This window comes from Diadema setosum, chromosome 6, assembly GCF_964275005.1.
Source record: "Diadema setosum chromosome 6, eeDiaSeto1, whole genome shotgun sequence".
Lineage (NCBI taxonomy): Eukaryota > Metazoa > Echinodermata > Echinoidea > Diadematoida > Diadematidae > Diadema > Diadema setosum.
In genome coordinates this window covers 5,734,165-5,750,817 of record NC_092690.1, presented here as the reverse complement: position 1 = coordinate 5,750,817, position 16,653 = coordinate 5,734,165, and the positions used below count along the sequence as shown (strand labels likewise).

Genomic DNA, 16,653 nt, shown 5'->3' with positions numbered 1-16,653 from the left:
TGTGTGTGTGTGTGTGTGTGTGTGTGTGTGTGTGTGTGTGTGAGGGGGCAGAAAAGTCTACATACGTTGTTATGACGTGACATTTCTTCCTGATTCCCTATTAAGTAAATTAACTTTTCCCTGTTCTTTTTTTTCTTTATGTGTAGAAGCAAACAAAGTCATACAATCAAAGCAAATGGATCCCTTCCATCTGGCCAATGCTTGCTTACCTATGATGCGCTTGAGGCTCCGTTGGTCATGTATTTCATATCTCACGTAATCGAAGTGATGATGTCCTTTTGACGAGCAATCTGTTCCTGTTTGTATGAGTCATCGATCTGTTACGTTGAGGTGAGAATAAAGAGGCAGTCTTCAAGAACCTACTTACAGGTGTTGAACTTCCGTCATGCCCCAGATATAACCTCTACTCCTCCAAATTTTCAGTAAATACATCAATTAAAATCCTTTGGAGTTTCTGCTTTAACCTATTCCCCTTACCTTCCTTCCTGAAAATCTTTCCCGTTTCCATATTCTAATAAAAGGTAAAGTCTTACTTTCTCAAAGAGCCATGACCTAAATTTGGCATTTTTATTGATGAACGTCCGCTTGCTTGTGCGGCAAACAGTTGGCAATCATCACCTTGACAACTCTAGGTTTTAAAAGACCAAGGACTTTATAGTTTGCAGCCAATGTGTATTATCGTCGTATGCTGAACACAATTTTGAACGGTAAGAGATTGAAATTATCACCCCATTGTTCTCAACATTAAAGTGGAATCAATAAATCTATATAGTCAAATGGAAATGTGTAATGTTTGATAATTAAATGCACACACACAAAATATTACATTTACATTTATATTCGTATGTTGTGACTCTATAAAGTAGCTATAACCATATTTTCCCTTACCTAGCATGCGTATAAACAGTCTCATGCTCAACACCTCATTTTCAAAGTATTATATTATACCTCGATGGAATCTCTAAGCATTTTTTGGATGTTGGTAAGATTGTTATATTCTAAATATTAAAAGATTGACAAGAATGTTTCACATTTCCTTTTTTAATCTATTTATGTTATTTATGTTATTTATGCCAATTATGCATTTATCTATGTTTGGTTTCTCTGGTGATGGCGTTTCATGTTGTTGTTTGTTTATACTATAAGAAAAAGGTAATATTATATCTACCTAAAAACGTAGAAATGGAATTGGAAATGTTCCGTGAATAAGTCACGGAAAAGGAAGGTCGAGGGCTTATTGATGTGAGTTTGTCTTTTTTACTAATTATTTATTGTTCATAAATGATTGATTAGTGATTTGTAATTTGAATTGATTGACTGATTGATTAATTGATTGATTGATGGATGGATTTTAATTCATTTTCACTGTCTGATCAAAAAACTATGAAACAAACATAACTGAGTTACAATGATTATTACAATTATTACTATACAATAGCAGTTTGTCCATTTTTATGTTAAAAAATAATCCGAACAATAATACATGTACAAGTTTATAACATCACTTGCAACACTTGCAGTCGCAAGAACCAAAGTAGGGGAGCGTAAATCAAAAGTAAATTTGTTAAATCAAATTTAGTGATATTTTACAGTATGTTACACTCGACGATATACCTATCGATACACAAAGCATGTTCTTGATCAAACTACTAAAGCAGTTTCATTTTCCTAGCCTTGACATGATAATTGAAAATGTGGCTACCACTGAAATTTAGGAAACCCATGACTGGTAGAGCCCCCAATTAAATGACTTTGAGATAAACTCAATTACCATGACCTTTAAAACTTAACAGAGAAAAGAAAAAACACGTAATGTCATGGATCAACGCCATGTTATAACTAATAGCAATAACTAATAGTTTGTTATAACTAACAAACAGCAATATTTATGTTCAAATACACGCAAAATCTACTCCCACTCTTCCACAACGCATTTTCCCTTAACAGGGATGTCCATGCTTACCCCACGCGCCATCGTAATGATTTCCATTTGAATAACCCTAAACTCCTATTAGCTCAAAAGTCAATTCGGCATAACGGGCCTGATATTTGGAATTCACTCCCTCTCCACATAAAACAGTGCACATCTCTCTATTCCTTTAAGGCAAATACAAAGAAATATTTCTTGGCACAATATCATACGGTACAGTAATCATTAAACATGTACCTCTTATACTCAACAACAAGGCAATATTTGGTCCACCCCCTTTTCCTTTTCTTTTACTTTGCTGCTTGACCCTTCGCCCATATTATAACATATCCAATCATTTTCTTAGAAGTGCTGACCATCAACACTTTCGCGCTTCATCACCTGCACATGCACTCACAGGCACTACTCCTGTTTACCAAGTAATTGTATAAAACTGGATTTACACGATTTAACACGGCCCATCTGTATTAGTGTTCAAGTACTACAATAAAAAATGGTAATTTAACTCTGGCTGTCCGTCTGTTCAAGCACGGCTTATAACGGCGGCCCTCTGCATCATATGCATATATTATATATTGTACTGTGAATTAAGTCATTATTGGCCATATAAACATTTTGTATGTTATTTAATGTTTCATTTGTCTTTACATACAAAATATGACTTACTATGTAATATGTCAATAATTTTCAGAATTGTATTTGTGTAATTGAACCTGCCTTTGTCATTTTTGTTATTCTGAAAGAAAATATGAAATGCAGAAAATAAAATCTTTTCAAATGTTAAAGGCATAATTTACCATTTGCAGATGAAACAAAAACCCAGCATTAGTGTCTTAAAATAGTTCTAAAATGTGAGTTAGGGATAGAAACAACAACTGTCAAAATTTGAATTCGTATAATCGATGTTAAGTGTTGTTAAATACACAAAATGTGAACAATAGTTATAATAAAAATGTTTCCAGACTAAACCGTATACAGTTACGGTTTATTGAGAAAAACCCTGATATCTCCTTATATTTTAGGTTTTATTGCAAATATTTCATATGGTAGGATGTTTTATGATACAACAGACCTACACATATGCATCAAATGTGATATCTTGAACATTTTTGAAATCACTGCTCCCAAAGGTAAACTGGACCTTTAAAAAATGTTAATTATGCATTTTAATTTATTGCCACTTCATGGGGTTGAACACCGTGATCAGCAGAGCTGGTTTCCATATGGGTCAACATACATGCATAAATAACGGTAGAGTGCAAAAAAAAAAAATACATACATCTTCAATATAAACAAATATCACGGCTGTATACACAAGAATACATTTAGAACAATAGAAGACACATAGAACGAACATAGAACGATTCAAATGTAAAATACATCTAACACAGCTTTTATTCCATTACAATCCCTAAGTTAAATGATATAATATTATACAATGCCCATCACTACATGAATACAGATTTAACAGTACATCAAGCAACAATCAATAAGTAAAAGTAACGTAAAGAGTAACACAGCAACAGAACAACAAACTCTCAAAAAGCAAGATAATAAATTAATGTAAATAAAAAAAAATGATAATCTCGTCTTGTTCTCTTTATATCCTCTATTTCCTTCTCTCCCCCCCCCCCCCTCTCTCTCTCTCTCTCTGCACGTGTCATTGCTGCATCATTTAGTACCACGTCGATATGCAATTAAACATTATTATGACGTAAGAAGAAGAAATTAATGTTATTCATCGTGTAATTGAAGAATGTGAAAACTGCAACCCAGGTAAGGGCGTCATTATAGACCCCCCCCCAAAAAAAAAAAAAAAAAAAAAAAACACGCGAGAAAGTCATAAATTGGACGGATTTCAACTGACCTGAACAGTGGACAGTTGGATACATGCCTTCCAAGACATTTACCGGTTTGATTGATGCAGATTCTTTAGGTTTGTTTGTATATTCTTTCTATCAAGCAACGTTATTTTATCATTAAATCACTCTTACCCCTCAGACCTTTCCCTTACAGACTTTTCATTTCTGTACGAGTAACAATACAACTTGTAATACATTCTGTATTTCTTGGTTTATTTCTTTGGTTTAGACTGCAATTTCCATTGATAGCAATCAAACGAATTGTTAATCTAAATGTGATGAAAATATGATATTTCATATTACAACATTATGTACATTGCATTACCTATTGTTTTGAGATACAGTATAAATTCACTGAAAATTAAATTAAAAAAAAATGATACCTGTACCAATTGTGGTGTTGCTAAAAAAAAAAATCAAACTGTCATTTAGAATCAGTTTAACTTTGTATTTTGATATCATATGCCTTGCCTTGTGTTTAGCATGATATATAACATGATGATTTATCAAACCCGATCCTGTAGTTAAAGAGTGGTTTGCTACATTGAATATCATAATACATATTTATATATCATATATCATATTATGTATATCTTAAAACATTTCCCACTTTTAATCCTTAATATGTCAAAAACTATATATCAAAAAACACTGACATTGGTATGAGCAATACTAGTAACTGATAAAGTGTACAATTTTGTCGAAGGTAATTTGAAAAAGGAGCATAAATCAGTTTCAATAAACTCAAGATTTATTTTTATTGAAGTAAGGTTTCAGATTTTGCTCTGTTTTCAACCCTCTGTACAAAACTTTCACTTTGTACAGGGGTTAATTGGTGTGTATGGGAGTGTGTGGTTAACACCCAGACAATGGTCCTAAACAATGGCCAGGGTTTGAATGCTCTATTACGCTATTACAGCTAGTCTTTTATTCATCCTGAAATGTAGTGTTTAAAAGCACATGAAAACATGTGCTTACTTTTTTCATGTGCATGCATTTTACCCCTTCCCATGAATTCAGACTAGCAGTAGATGCCCTGGGCAATCCATCATGAATGATTAATAAAGCATCCATGCGCGTCTGAGCAAGAGACCATAAGCCTAGTCAGCAGAGCTCTGAAAAGGTGTTATTTGTGGCATTCATGTCTATTGTTAAGGGTCATTGTAAGCACACATTCTCATACACATCATTGGTTCTTGTGTAAAGTTTGATTTTGTACAGAGAGTTCAAATTCGACCAAAATCTGGAACTTAACTTTAAAATTAATCAAGGATTTAATGAAACTGATTCATACTTTCATATTCAATTCACCTTTAACTAGTCTGTACACTATTCAGCTACAACTCATATCAATGACAGTGGTATGTATAGTTTCGTAACTATTACAGATCAAAAGTAGAAAATGGTGGGGGTTTTTTGACACCTACTACAATGTATATGAATTTTCTTTTGGAATAATCTTATTCCAATAATGCGTAGTGTCTTGTACAACTGGTGTCACTCTCTATCATCATAATCCTGGCAGTTGTTACTCTGTGTTTTACAGACACTAAATGCACATATCATACTGTATATTTACATATACGTGTGTATATATATATATATATATATATATATATATATATATATATATCATATTGTCAATGTGTGAGTGAGTGTTTGTGGATCTAAAGAGAGAGAGAGAGAGATGTACACCTCTTTTTGTTCGTTCTTGTTTATCTTATACTCCTATTAACATTCTCCATTTCTAGTACAGCAAAACACCTTCGTCATACCAACCATTCTCTCACTATTCTTAGAATTACTTGCCAACTTTGACATACGACAAGGCCAAGTCTAAACAACGCTATGCGACGCAACCGTTTTTTAAAATATTCGTATTTATTCTAGGCCATGGCAAAATCTGCGTCAAAAATCATAGAAACTAACAAGTGATTATAGCAGCTGCTACATCAGAATCTACATGACATTCTCTTGGTCGTTGAACGTGTCCTGGCTTTTTCCGGGAGTAATTCTGGTCAGGGGGTCATTGAAGGGGTCGTGACGGAGTTCCTTTTTAGATGCCCTCTCCTCCGGCAGCTCCTGAAACGAAGAATCATAATATAATATGTAATAATATATTAAACAATATTATATATATATATATATATATATATATATATAATAAAAATAAAGAGACTTTTTCTTTAAGCTGAAGGAAAGAGCGATACAACATATTACTTACTTGCCTTATGCAAAGTGATGGGAAAAGACTAAAGCCAAAAAAAAAAAACATTGATTGATACAGACATTGAACAAAACGCTAGAGCAAAGTTACGGTATACACATACAGAGAGAGAGCGAGAGGGAGAGAGAGAGAGACTCTCTCTCTCTCTCTCTCTCTCTCTGTCTTCTCTCATGGACGCACCGAAACAGACAGACAAACAAGCAATAAGAAAAGCTCACCTGTGCAGAAGGCGAACTGGTTTCCTCGTCGGGTGCACCAGCAAGTCTGGTCTGAGTTTATCTGTGTAGCACACGCTGCGAACAGAGTGGAGGAATATATTATGTTATGTTATGTTATAAAGTCCTATCTATCCAGGGTAGCCTCTTCAGTGTTGCCACTGCTCTAGCAGAGGGCCCTGCCATTATTATTACCCTAGCATTACCAGGTATCCATTCATGCACCTGGGTCGAGAGGGACATGGCGGATAAGGTTAACTTGTCCAAGGACGTAAGCACTTTGCTGGAATCGAACTCGCGTCCTGCGATTGAGAGTCGAGAGTTTTACCCACTTTGTCACATCGCCCCGAAATAAAATGACGAATAAAGAAACAAAATGAATGAATGAGACCTGGAAAGGGGGATTCAACTCATTTTCTTCATTGCATCTATCTTAGATTTGGTATTTTCATTAACAATGTACAAAACCGTACGATATTCGACAAGGTCATAACTTATCTTTCCCCTTGTTTCTATATATTAATCATATTAAAGGCACAATTTATCATTTGCAGATGAAACAAAAACCCAGCATCAGCGCTTGAAAAATAGTTCTAAAATGTGAGTTAGGGATATAAACAAAAAATGTAAAAATTTGAACAAGTACAATCGATGTTAAGTATTGTTAAACATACGAAATGTGAACAATAGTTATAACAAAAATATTCCCAGGCTAAATCGTCCACAGTTATGATTTAATGAGAAATATATCAATATCTCCTTATATTTTGGGATTTATCGCAAAAAAAATTATAATTCATGGTAGGATGTTTTGTGATACAACTGACCTACATATATGCATCAAAAGTGATATCTTCAGCATTTAAATCACTGCTCCCAAAGGTGAACAGGACCTTTAAGACCTGAAAGTCAAAGGAATCGAAAAGACTGAACAAAATTGTTCATGAGAACGGAAAACACTTATCAACCACAGAAAGCACGTATCACTTTTTAAAAATCTAACATATCACCAAAATCACCTTGATATCATTATGATCACATCTTACGAAGTATAAAATAAGGCAGGTTTTTATCTCCTTCTCATTAGGTACTGGAGGTCATCTATACCGCATGTGCGTTCCCGATTGTGGGTTAAATCTGGAGGGAAAAGTAATTATTTTTAGGGGTTCAAGTCGAGAAAAACATATCAAAAAATACAATATCGAATGATGTATAGAGTTTCAGTATTTTTCCATGAATAATGTTCTTAATCAGGTGTAGTTATCAAATCTTTCCCAACTTATCCTGATATAGGGTTCCGAATGGGGCTATAGTTTGAAATCCCCGAAAAAAAAAAAAAAAAAAAAAAAACGAAATATAGTGGGACTTCTTGGTGTTTGCCCGATCAACACTCTCCCGAATATCCTTATATTGATGCAGGGAGATGCACCTCCCTGATTGATGTGCATGTTTTGCTGCCAAGCACAGCGGGCCGGGATTCTTTTCGCAGGACATTTAGCCACCTGCACTGTACATACGTCATGCTGCTTTGCTAGCTTCCCTTCCAGATACCTCGACAGAGGGTAATTTTTGCTGGATTCCCTTTCAAAGCCTGTGATAGTTTGTCAAAATTCTAACCCCTTCCCATCCGAAAAGGAATCCTAAAATTCTAAAAAGAATCTGGAGCATAACTTTATGTGTATGACTGACCGCCTGAGTGAGAGGGGTATTTGTTATTCATGCAAGAGCAGGCGCATCTAACCCTAGTCATGCAGGGTTCATGTTACTTACGCTTGTACTTCCTCATGCTCTTGCCCCTCTTCTCGGCGAGGTAGAACTCCTGCATGACCGGGTCCCTCTTCATGAACTCCATGTCGGCGGTGAATTCGTCATCGACCTCCATCTCGAAGGCAAAAGCGACGACCACGAGGGCCATGAAAGCGATGAGGACCTTGCAGACCATGTTGACTCTGCGACAAAAGATTTTTGAAACGATACTTGGGATAAAGATTCAAATGAATTTTGACTGTCCTGTCGCACAGCTTTTTTTTTTCTGTCTTTACTTGAATCTTACAACTCCTGTAAATTAGGCTTTATGTTATCTTAAGAATACCTAAATGGAGAGACTGATTGATCGAGTCTTTGGCAGGCTGTCAGAGTGAATAATAACAATAACGATAGTAATAATAATAATAATAATAATAATAATGATAATAATAATAACAGTGTGGACAAAGAGCCACGGGACACTCCTAAAAAAACATGACAAGATCGTCCTAGCATTGCACATTTGGTGATGGTTGCATCACCTCTTAATGTAAAGCACGCTAAATGTAATGTCGACCCTATACTAACAAATAATTACAGTTAGGGTTAAATCTTTATATTTAGGATGGTAATTGCATTTAGGGTTAAAATATATCAGGGCTTTTTTTCCGATTATCACATTTAGGGTTTAAATAAATGCACTAAATTTAAGTTTGACTTGGTCAATAGAGGCCTACATCTAATGTCTATAATCACATTTGACATTGTGATTACATTCATGAGGGATATAACGGCAAAGTTTAATCTAGAGGACAATAAAATGGTGATACTCACGTTAGGTAGTAGTGATGGAAGTGTAGGAAGGTCGACTATGGAGGATCTCTGGATGCCTTCTGGTGGTCGCTACCCGTCAAACGATTCCCTTTTATATATTTCTCGATCACAGCTAATCCCATTTCATCTAACGAACATGTCTCATAACCACATCGCGTGACATAAAGAGAAAGAAGGATAGAAGAAAGACCGTATGCGTTGTTAATACCAGGCATTTGCTCGCGAATCCCTGAAAAGTAAATTAACTTTTCCCCGCCCGCATTCCTTTTTTTTTTTTCTAAAAAACAAAAACAAAACAAAACATTGCAAAATTTAAGAGTTCCATCTGGCCAAGCTGTGCGTAGCTTAGCTACTACTACTTAAGGCTCTGTTGGTCATGGAGTTCCTCCTACCTTAGTAGAAATGATGATGTCCTTTTTAAGGACAATCTGTCCCTGTTTACGTGTCATTGAACGCCCATGTTAGGCTGTCTCAGGGGAATGTTACGTTGAAGTGGGAATTAAAAAAGTCTGCAAGAAAGCGTTCCTAGATGCTGCCTTTCCGTCACGCTGCGTTTATGACTTTTACTCCTGACTGTAAAGAAACCATCTGAAATCCTTTGGACGTTTTCCTTAACCCTCCTCCTCCCTAAAATTTCTTTTTTTTTTCCATATTTTACTAAAAGAGGATGACCCATCTTCTCAAAGTGCTATGACCCCCATTTTATTGTTTTAATGTGCAGTTAATCGTTGACGATCGCCCCGTCACTGTACAGGCATGCTAACCTGGAAACATTAAACTGCATTTTGCTTGAATATGAGACCATTCTGAAGCAAATAATTTTCACACGACAATAGATATATAATGTACTCTTAAATGCATCCCACAAGGATTGAACAATTATCCCCCAGCATTCACACTGATTCCCACTGATCAGTTAGTAGCCATCCCCTTTAAATATAATCATTTCATGAAAAGTCCATTATGCTGTCACGCATGAGTTGTAAATCTTCAATTTGGAAGTGTCATAGTATGATGTGTATAAGAGTGTTATGAACATACACGTACCTTTGTAATAGCCTATACCTATGATGTTTTTATTCCACTTTAATGATGAGATTAAAGGGGTGATAAATTCAGTTTAAACAATTCAAAATCGTATACAGCATACTAAGAATTATGCACCTACTGCCAAGTATAAAAGTCGTAACTATTTAAAGGTAGGGGATACCTTTTACAGAACTCCCAAAATGCAGCAAAACATTAAATATGAACCTCAGGGGACTTGTTTAGGCCACTGCTTAGAAATTTGGAAGTCAACAGTTATCTACCATTTGAATAATGCACAAAACTTAACTACTCAGTAGTTCTGTGTGTCAGCCACACTTAAGCCTTTTTGTTGCAGTCTTCTGTATTTTTTATCTATAAACACAAATCTAAAAGTATAAGAGGTGATGTAATAACATATAGAGTGTGTGGCAAGAATGTATATAGAAATGTTTGTAAGTTTTGATGAAGTTCATTCACAAAATATACATGATGGACACACATGCAGTGCATGGGTCTGCAAAGGTAGCCTAGTAATGTACTGGAATTTACGGTGAGCCCCGAAAAGAATTCACTTCAAAGTCTAACGGTCAATAAAAATGTACTAAATGTTACCTTCCACTTTCAATACTTTATGGGAATTTCTAAAATGATACTCTCTTCAGCATACCACTGTGTTCATACAACTCTTCATTTAAGGCATGCAAATGGGATTCCCTACCTTTAAAACCTATAATATCAAGGAGAGGCTTATTGAATTAAAAATCATATCCAATCAAAACCACAAAATCAGCTCATAAGATTTTTAGAAAGTTACACTTTAAGTATTGGTAAAGAATATGGAAAAGGGGAAACGATTTTTAGGACTAAATATTGGTTAGATCATTCTAGATTTTCAGATTATTTATCTGTCTTTTCTGAAATTATATCACAAGTTATAAAAGGGGCAATAACGAAAGAGTTCGCGTCACACGTTCGACAGCCCACGAGTTATACAACCCACGAGTCACACGGTCCATGGGATAGACACTAAGCAAACGAAGCCCATGAGACCGACACATTAAGCCCCGTGTTGTGACGTCAAACTCATGGTCTGTTTTTACCTAGTATTGAACATTGGTCTTTTTTTTTGCCTATAGTGTCGAACTCATTGGCTGTATGATGGCAAGTGGTGTTGGTCTCACGGGATGACCCCTAACGAAAGTTCAGAACCTATGAGGAGTTTATTGAGAACTCCCCGTCCTCCCTTCAACTTAACATTCTCCTAACATGACATAATTAACAGCGACAGATTGTTCGTCAGGAGAGCAATATTACATGGATTACACGAGTATGAAATACATGATTAACCGAGCCTTAAGAGTCGGTCTAACTAAGATAAGCCAAGTTTGTCCAGATGGAACTGTCACATTTTCCTTTGTTTTATTTTGTTTGTTTGTTTGTTTTACCCAAGATAAAGGTCCACAGAGAAGAATGATTTTTTTTTTATAGGGGGGAGGGGTTATGGAGGAAATGTCTTAATTCCGTATTAAGTCTCCCCTCTCATTCCATCTCCCCCCCCCCTCTCTCTCTCTCTCTCTCCCTTTATGTCACGTGGTGTGGTTATGAGACATGTTCGTTACATCAAATGGGATTAGCTCTGATCTAGAAATATATAAAAGGGAATCGTTTGACGGGTAGAGATCACCAGACACCAGGAAGACATCCTCAACAGTCGACCTTCCCACACTTCCATCGCAACTACCTAACGTGAATATCAACATAGTGTTGTATCTTGGATTTAAACTTTGCCATCACAATTGTCGACCTGTCCCTACGTATTTTGGTGTGTTGCTCAGGAAAGCGTCACATGGTTCTTTGCCCATATTTTTTTCTAATTTTTGAGTCTCATAGCCATGAAGAGGTTCTGTGAATATGTTATTGGTCAGTCCATTTTAGCAGGCTCGTAACCAATGGTGGAGGGATTCAGGGGTTCAGGAGGACGAACCCCCCCCCCCCCATCCCCCCATCCCCCCCCCCCCCCCGTTAGAAAATAAAAAAATGATAGGGAGCTTGTAGTGGTACAAAAAAATTGCTCTGACAGTTTGTTTGTTTGTTACTTTGCTTTTTGTTTTTTGTTTTCTTTAGTTTTTTGTTTTGTTTTTTGGTGGGTTTTTTTTTCTGCCTGTCAGCCGATGAAACCCGGAAGTGGGACGAGAATTTTTTTTTTTTTTTTTTGCTTTAATCAGCTGATTAAACCCGGAAGTGGTCTACTGTTTCGAATTCTGACCCGGCTTACTAGAATTATAAGATTTAGTCGTTAAGACACTGAAAGAATGAACGAATATAGTATAAAAAGCTGTGTAATAGGTAAGCGAAAATTAAATTGATCTTCATCACAAATATCTTTAAAAATATATATTCTCGCGTTACAGAGTCAACATGGTTACCAAGGTCCTCATCGCTTTCATGGCCCTCGTGGTCGTCGCTTCGGCCTTCGAGATGGAGGGCGATGACGAATTCGCCGCCGACATGGAGTTCATTAAGAGGGACCCGGTCATGCAGGAGTTCTACCTCGCCGAGAAGAGGGGCCAGAGCATGAAGAAGTACAAGCGTGAGTAGGAATTTGTTGCGAAGAACTGTGTAGTACAAGCGTAAAGAAAAGGATTTACTACTGGCTGTCTTTTTTTTAACAAGTACTTTATAATTTTTTGATGTTATTGAAATGCTCATTATATATACATAATGCATTTACATAAGAATCATGTACAAGCGGAGACAGACGTCTGCAAACATATATTTTGAAAATTACTCAGGTTCTTGATTGAGTTATCGTCATGATCGTGATGTCCTACTGGCGAGTCTTGTTTGTTTGGGTTTTAGTTTCTTTGTTTTTGTTTTTTATTTCTTTGTTTTGTTTTGTTTAATCTTCATAACCATGGGTCATTATGCTAACTTTTAAAGTTTGAAATCCGAATAATTGAAGATAATGGCCTCTAAGTTTTTGGACGTTTATCTAATCATTTTTTGTCGTAGGAGAAGGCAGGGGAGTAAAAGTGTTTTGTTTTCTTCTGTTTTCGTTTATTTCTATTTTTGCTTTTGCTTTTCCTGATGTCATAAACAAATCCGTAAAGTATTTTTACGATTCCTCAAACTTTCAAGCGTTAATGATAAACAATGATTTAAAAGTTGAAACAAAAACGAAGAGATAGATCAGATAAGTTTTTGTCGAATGCCGTTCGGTTTATCTATAATCTATATATACTTTATGAATGAAAAAGAATATCAAATGTGAGATAAAGGAAATAAATAAATGTTCGTATTGGTATTTAGGTAATTTTTCGTTTCTGCATCTAATGTATTTTTGGGGTTATTGTTCGCAGCGTGTGCGACTCAGATAAACCAGGACCAAACTTGCTGGTGCACCCGACGAGGAAATAGGTTAGCCTTCTGTTCAGGTGAGCTGTTTTTGTTTGTTTGCTTGTCTATCTGTGTGTTTGACACTGTGTGTTTGTGTGCGTGTTTGTGCTTCTGGACGTCCCTATTTTGTTTGCCTTTCAATTTGATTTTTAATTCTAATGTATTTTCAATTTTCTCAAAGAAAAAACATCAAAATAACAATCAAAGTAAAAAGAGTAATGATATCTGGCTATTGCAACTGATTGACAAATTGCCCTACATCGACGTAAATAAATAAGCACTGAATTGATCAGTGTTTAGCAGTAGCCATGATAAAAAATCATGGGCGTACATACTCGAGCAGGATTCGAACCTACGACCTCCTGATCACCGGACAGGCGTCATCTTCACTAGACCACCGAGCTTTCGCCCGAAAGCAAGTGTTGGTTCTAATCCTTATAGCATGCAGCGGGTACTGCTTTGTTATTCAAATTCATGAATTTCTTCCGTCGAGATGTTTTCATTGCAACTGATTGACAAATTGCCCTACATCGACGTAAATAAATAAGCACTGAATTGATCAGTGTTTAGCAGTAGCCATGATAAAAAAATCATGGGCGTACATACTCGAGCAGGATTCGAACCTACGACCTCCTGATCACCGGACAGGCGTCATCTTCACTAGACCACCGAGCTTTCGCCCGAAAGCAAGTGTTGGTTCTAATCCTTATAGCATGCAGCGGGTACTGCTTTGTTATTCAAATTCATGAATTTCTTCCGTCGAGATGTTTTCATTGCAACTGATTGACAAATTGCCCTACATCGACGTAAATAAATAAGCACTGAATTGATCAGTGTTTAGCAGTAGCCATGATAAAAAAATCATGGGCGTACATACTCGAGCAGGATTCGAACCTACGACCTCCTGATCACCGGACAGGCGTCATCTTCACTAGACCACCGAGCTTTCGCCCGAAAGCAAGTGTTGGTTCTAATCCTTATAGCATGCAGCGGGTACTGCTTTGTTATTCAAATTCATGAATTTCTTCCGTCGAGATGTTTTCATTGCAACTGATTGACAAATTGCCCTACATCGACGTAAATAAATAAGCACTGAATTGATCAGTGTTTAGCAGTAGCCATGATAAAAAAATCATGGGCGTACATACATTATCATGGCTACTGCTAAACACTGATCAATTCAGTGCTTATTTATTTACGTCGATGTAGGGCAATTTGTCAATCAGTTGCAATGAAAACATCTCGACGGAAGAAATTCATGAATTTGGATATCTGGCTAGGATGCATTAATTACTGCAAACCTAAAGAACTTGGTGGTCAATCGATGAAAAATTGTATAAATGCTGAAAGAAATATGCTGGGACCTGTAGATCCTATGAGTATTGAACCGAGTGTAGAGATTCTTCAGAGAGACTGTTACTTGATATGTTGCAATAATTGCCTTTCTCCTTTTCCTTCAGTGAGGTTGTACATTATAATTCAATCAGGCTTTTTTATGATGTCATATTTGAATAAAATCATGTAGTTTTAAGAAAAATATGATACATCAAATTGGACTTGCAGGAATTTTTTGAGGGGTTTATATACAATTGAATGTTCACTGGCAAAATACCCATTTCTTTGCATATTCCTTTTTTTGTCTGTATCTATTTTATGTATGCTTGTAGGCCATATAATATATTGTCAGCCTTACGCCAAAAGGGCCTTAAAGAACTTCCCCTGTTATGCCAAAAGGTCACTAATAGTGTACAAAGTCTATAGCGTTAAGGGCCTTTTGGCATAACAGTGGAAGTGGTTTAAGGCCCTTTTTGCACAAGACCGACGATATATATGTACAAATGAAGAGTTTGTTCGCAAAAACCGATAAGTCCATTTTTGAAGATTTTGAAGTACGGTCTCTGTCATAAAGTACAAAATAATACCTTTTAAATGATTTATTGGTCACTACATATAAAGGTACATTTTTTAAGTTATGGTCAAAAGAAGCAAATTTTTTCTTATTATTCTCTTTATTTTTCTTGACCTTTAATCGCAAATATCTCCATTTGGCAAATATGGACTTATCGGTTTCTGCAAACAAACGCTTCAAATGTATATATATATATATATATATATATATAATATATGTATATATATATATTATATATATATATATATATATATATATATATATATATATATATATATATATATTATATATTTTATTATATATATACACATATACATGTAAACCGTCGCTGGGGTGACAAGACGCATTAGCACTAGATAACATAGGATAGCCTTTCTTTCGACATTCCGTGTTTGCTTTATTTTGGGGGTAAGACCTAGATTTTGAACAGGACGTCACTTATTTCATTTTCTGAAATGAAAAAAAAAAACCAACAACAACAAAATAATTTCCACCAAATTATATATATATATATATATATATATATATATATATATATATATATATATTCTAGGGCGGCCATCACTATCTAGCAGTTAACAGAGCCCTGCATTTTTTTAATTTTATACAATAGAAATATAGTTTTGTTGCTGATTCTTAATCACCATACTGTGAACTTATTATGTACGTTTTGTTTTTTCCAAACCACACTGTACCTGTACCATTATGTTTGATTTTATATAGTTTGAAAGATTTTAGAAATAAAATCAGAATAGAAATGAAAGAATAGAAACAAAATACAATGGAAACGAAACCGATACTTCATATTATTATTTCCTAAAGCTTGAAAAGTATCTTTCATCGTTTCATTTCAATTATCTTATCATTTATTGTTTATATTCTTCATTTCAGGAGCTGCCGGAGGAGAGGGCATCTAAACCGGAAGATTGCACGACCTCATCTATGACCCCTGACCCGAGTCACTCCCAGAAAAAGACAGGACACGGCCAACTACCAAGAGAATGTCATGAAGACATTAATGTAGCAGCTGATACCATTTCTTGTTAGTTTTTTTTTTTAAGAAGATTTTGCCATGGCCTATATAATCAATATAATTATTTAAAAAGAAAGAAATATTGCTACGTTTCACAATGTCGCTGAGGCCTTGCTGAAGAGCAGCTTCAAAGCTGATAGCAGCCTTTTTATTGTGTTGAAATAAATAAGATGAAATGAAATAAAATCAGTCGTTGGTCTCTTTCTCTGTCAATGTTTGGCGAATGCTCTGTTAACAGTGAGAGAAGAACGTACGGAATGGAGAATGACAGGAGGAATGGAAGATAGATAAGAATGAACAAGAAGAGAAGCATATATCTAAATCTTTATCTCCACAAGCACACATAAATATACAAACTCACACTCACACAAACATATATATATATATATATATATATATATATGAGAATATGTATATGAATATATATGAATATAATTATATAAGAATATGTATATATTTGAATATATATATA

General features: G+C 35.4%; 2 protein-coding genes across 2 annotated transcripts; one reads left to right on the top strand and one right to left on the bottom strand.

Annotated features, from left to right (window-relative positions):
* Nucleotides 1-5,848: 5,848 nt before the first annotated feature.
* LOC140230262 (uncharacterized) lies at nucleotides 5,849-8,885 on the bottom strand. Its single transcript, XM_072310440.1, has 4 exons — nucleotides 8,815-8,885; nucleotides 8,005-8,183; nucleotides 6,238-6,312; nucleotides 5,849-5,874 (listed from the first exon to the last, which is right to left on the bottom strand). The coding sequence occupies exons 2-4, from the start codon at nucleotides 8,174-8,176 to the stop codon at nucleotides 5,849-5,851; spliced, it is 273 nt and encodes a 90-aa protein (XP_072166541.1). The 5' UTR covers nucleotides 8,177-8,183; nucleotides 8,815-8,885.
* Nucleotides 8,886-12,261: 3,376 nt separating this feature from the next.
* On the top strand, nucleotides 12,262-16,175 carry LOC140230252 (uncharacterized). The gene is made up of 3 exons (XM_072310431.1): nucleotides 12,262-12,433; nucleotides 13,203-13,277; nucleotides 16,040-16,175. Exons 1-3 carry the CDS (start codon nucleotides 12,262-12,264, stop codon nucleotides 16,063-16,065), a joined length of 273 nt encoding a protein of 90 aa, XP_072166532.1. The 3' UTR covers nucleotides 16,066-16,175.
* The last annotated feature ends 478 nt before the right edge of the window (nucleotides 16,176-16,653 follow it).

What these genes read in the sequence shown, in the direction of transcription:
- LOC140230252 (XM_072310431.1), top strand. Translation starts at nt 12,262, where the DNA reads ATGGTTACCAAGGTCCTCATCGCTTTCATGGCCCTCGTGGTCGTCGCT. An exon ending in GAGCATGAAGAAGTACAAGC is followed by an intron (nt 12,434 to 13,202) that starts GTGAGTAGGAAT and finishes TATTGTTCGCAG; the next exon opens with CGTGTGCGACTCAGATAAAC. An exon ending in TAGGTTAGCCTTCTGTTCAG is followed by an intron (nt 13,278 to 16,039) that starts GTGAGCTGTTTT and finishes TCTTCATTTCAG; the next exon opens with GAGCTGCCGGAGGAGAGGGC.
- LOC140230262 (XM_072310440.1), bottom strand. Translation starts at nt 8,176, where the DNA reads ATGGTCTGCAAGGTCCTCATCGCTTTCATGGCCCTCGTGGTCGTCGCT. An exon ending in GAGCATGAGGAAGTACAAGC is followed by an intron (nt 6,313 to 8,004) that starts GTAAGTAACATG and finishes CTCTGTTCGCAG; the next exon opens with CGTGTGCTACACAGATAAAC. An exon ending in CCAGTTCGCCTTCTGCACAG is followed by an intron (nt 5,875 to 6,237) that starts GTGAGCTTTTCT and finishes TCTTCGTTTCAG; the next exon opens with GAGCTGCCGGAGGAGAGGGC.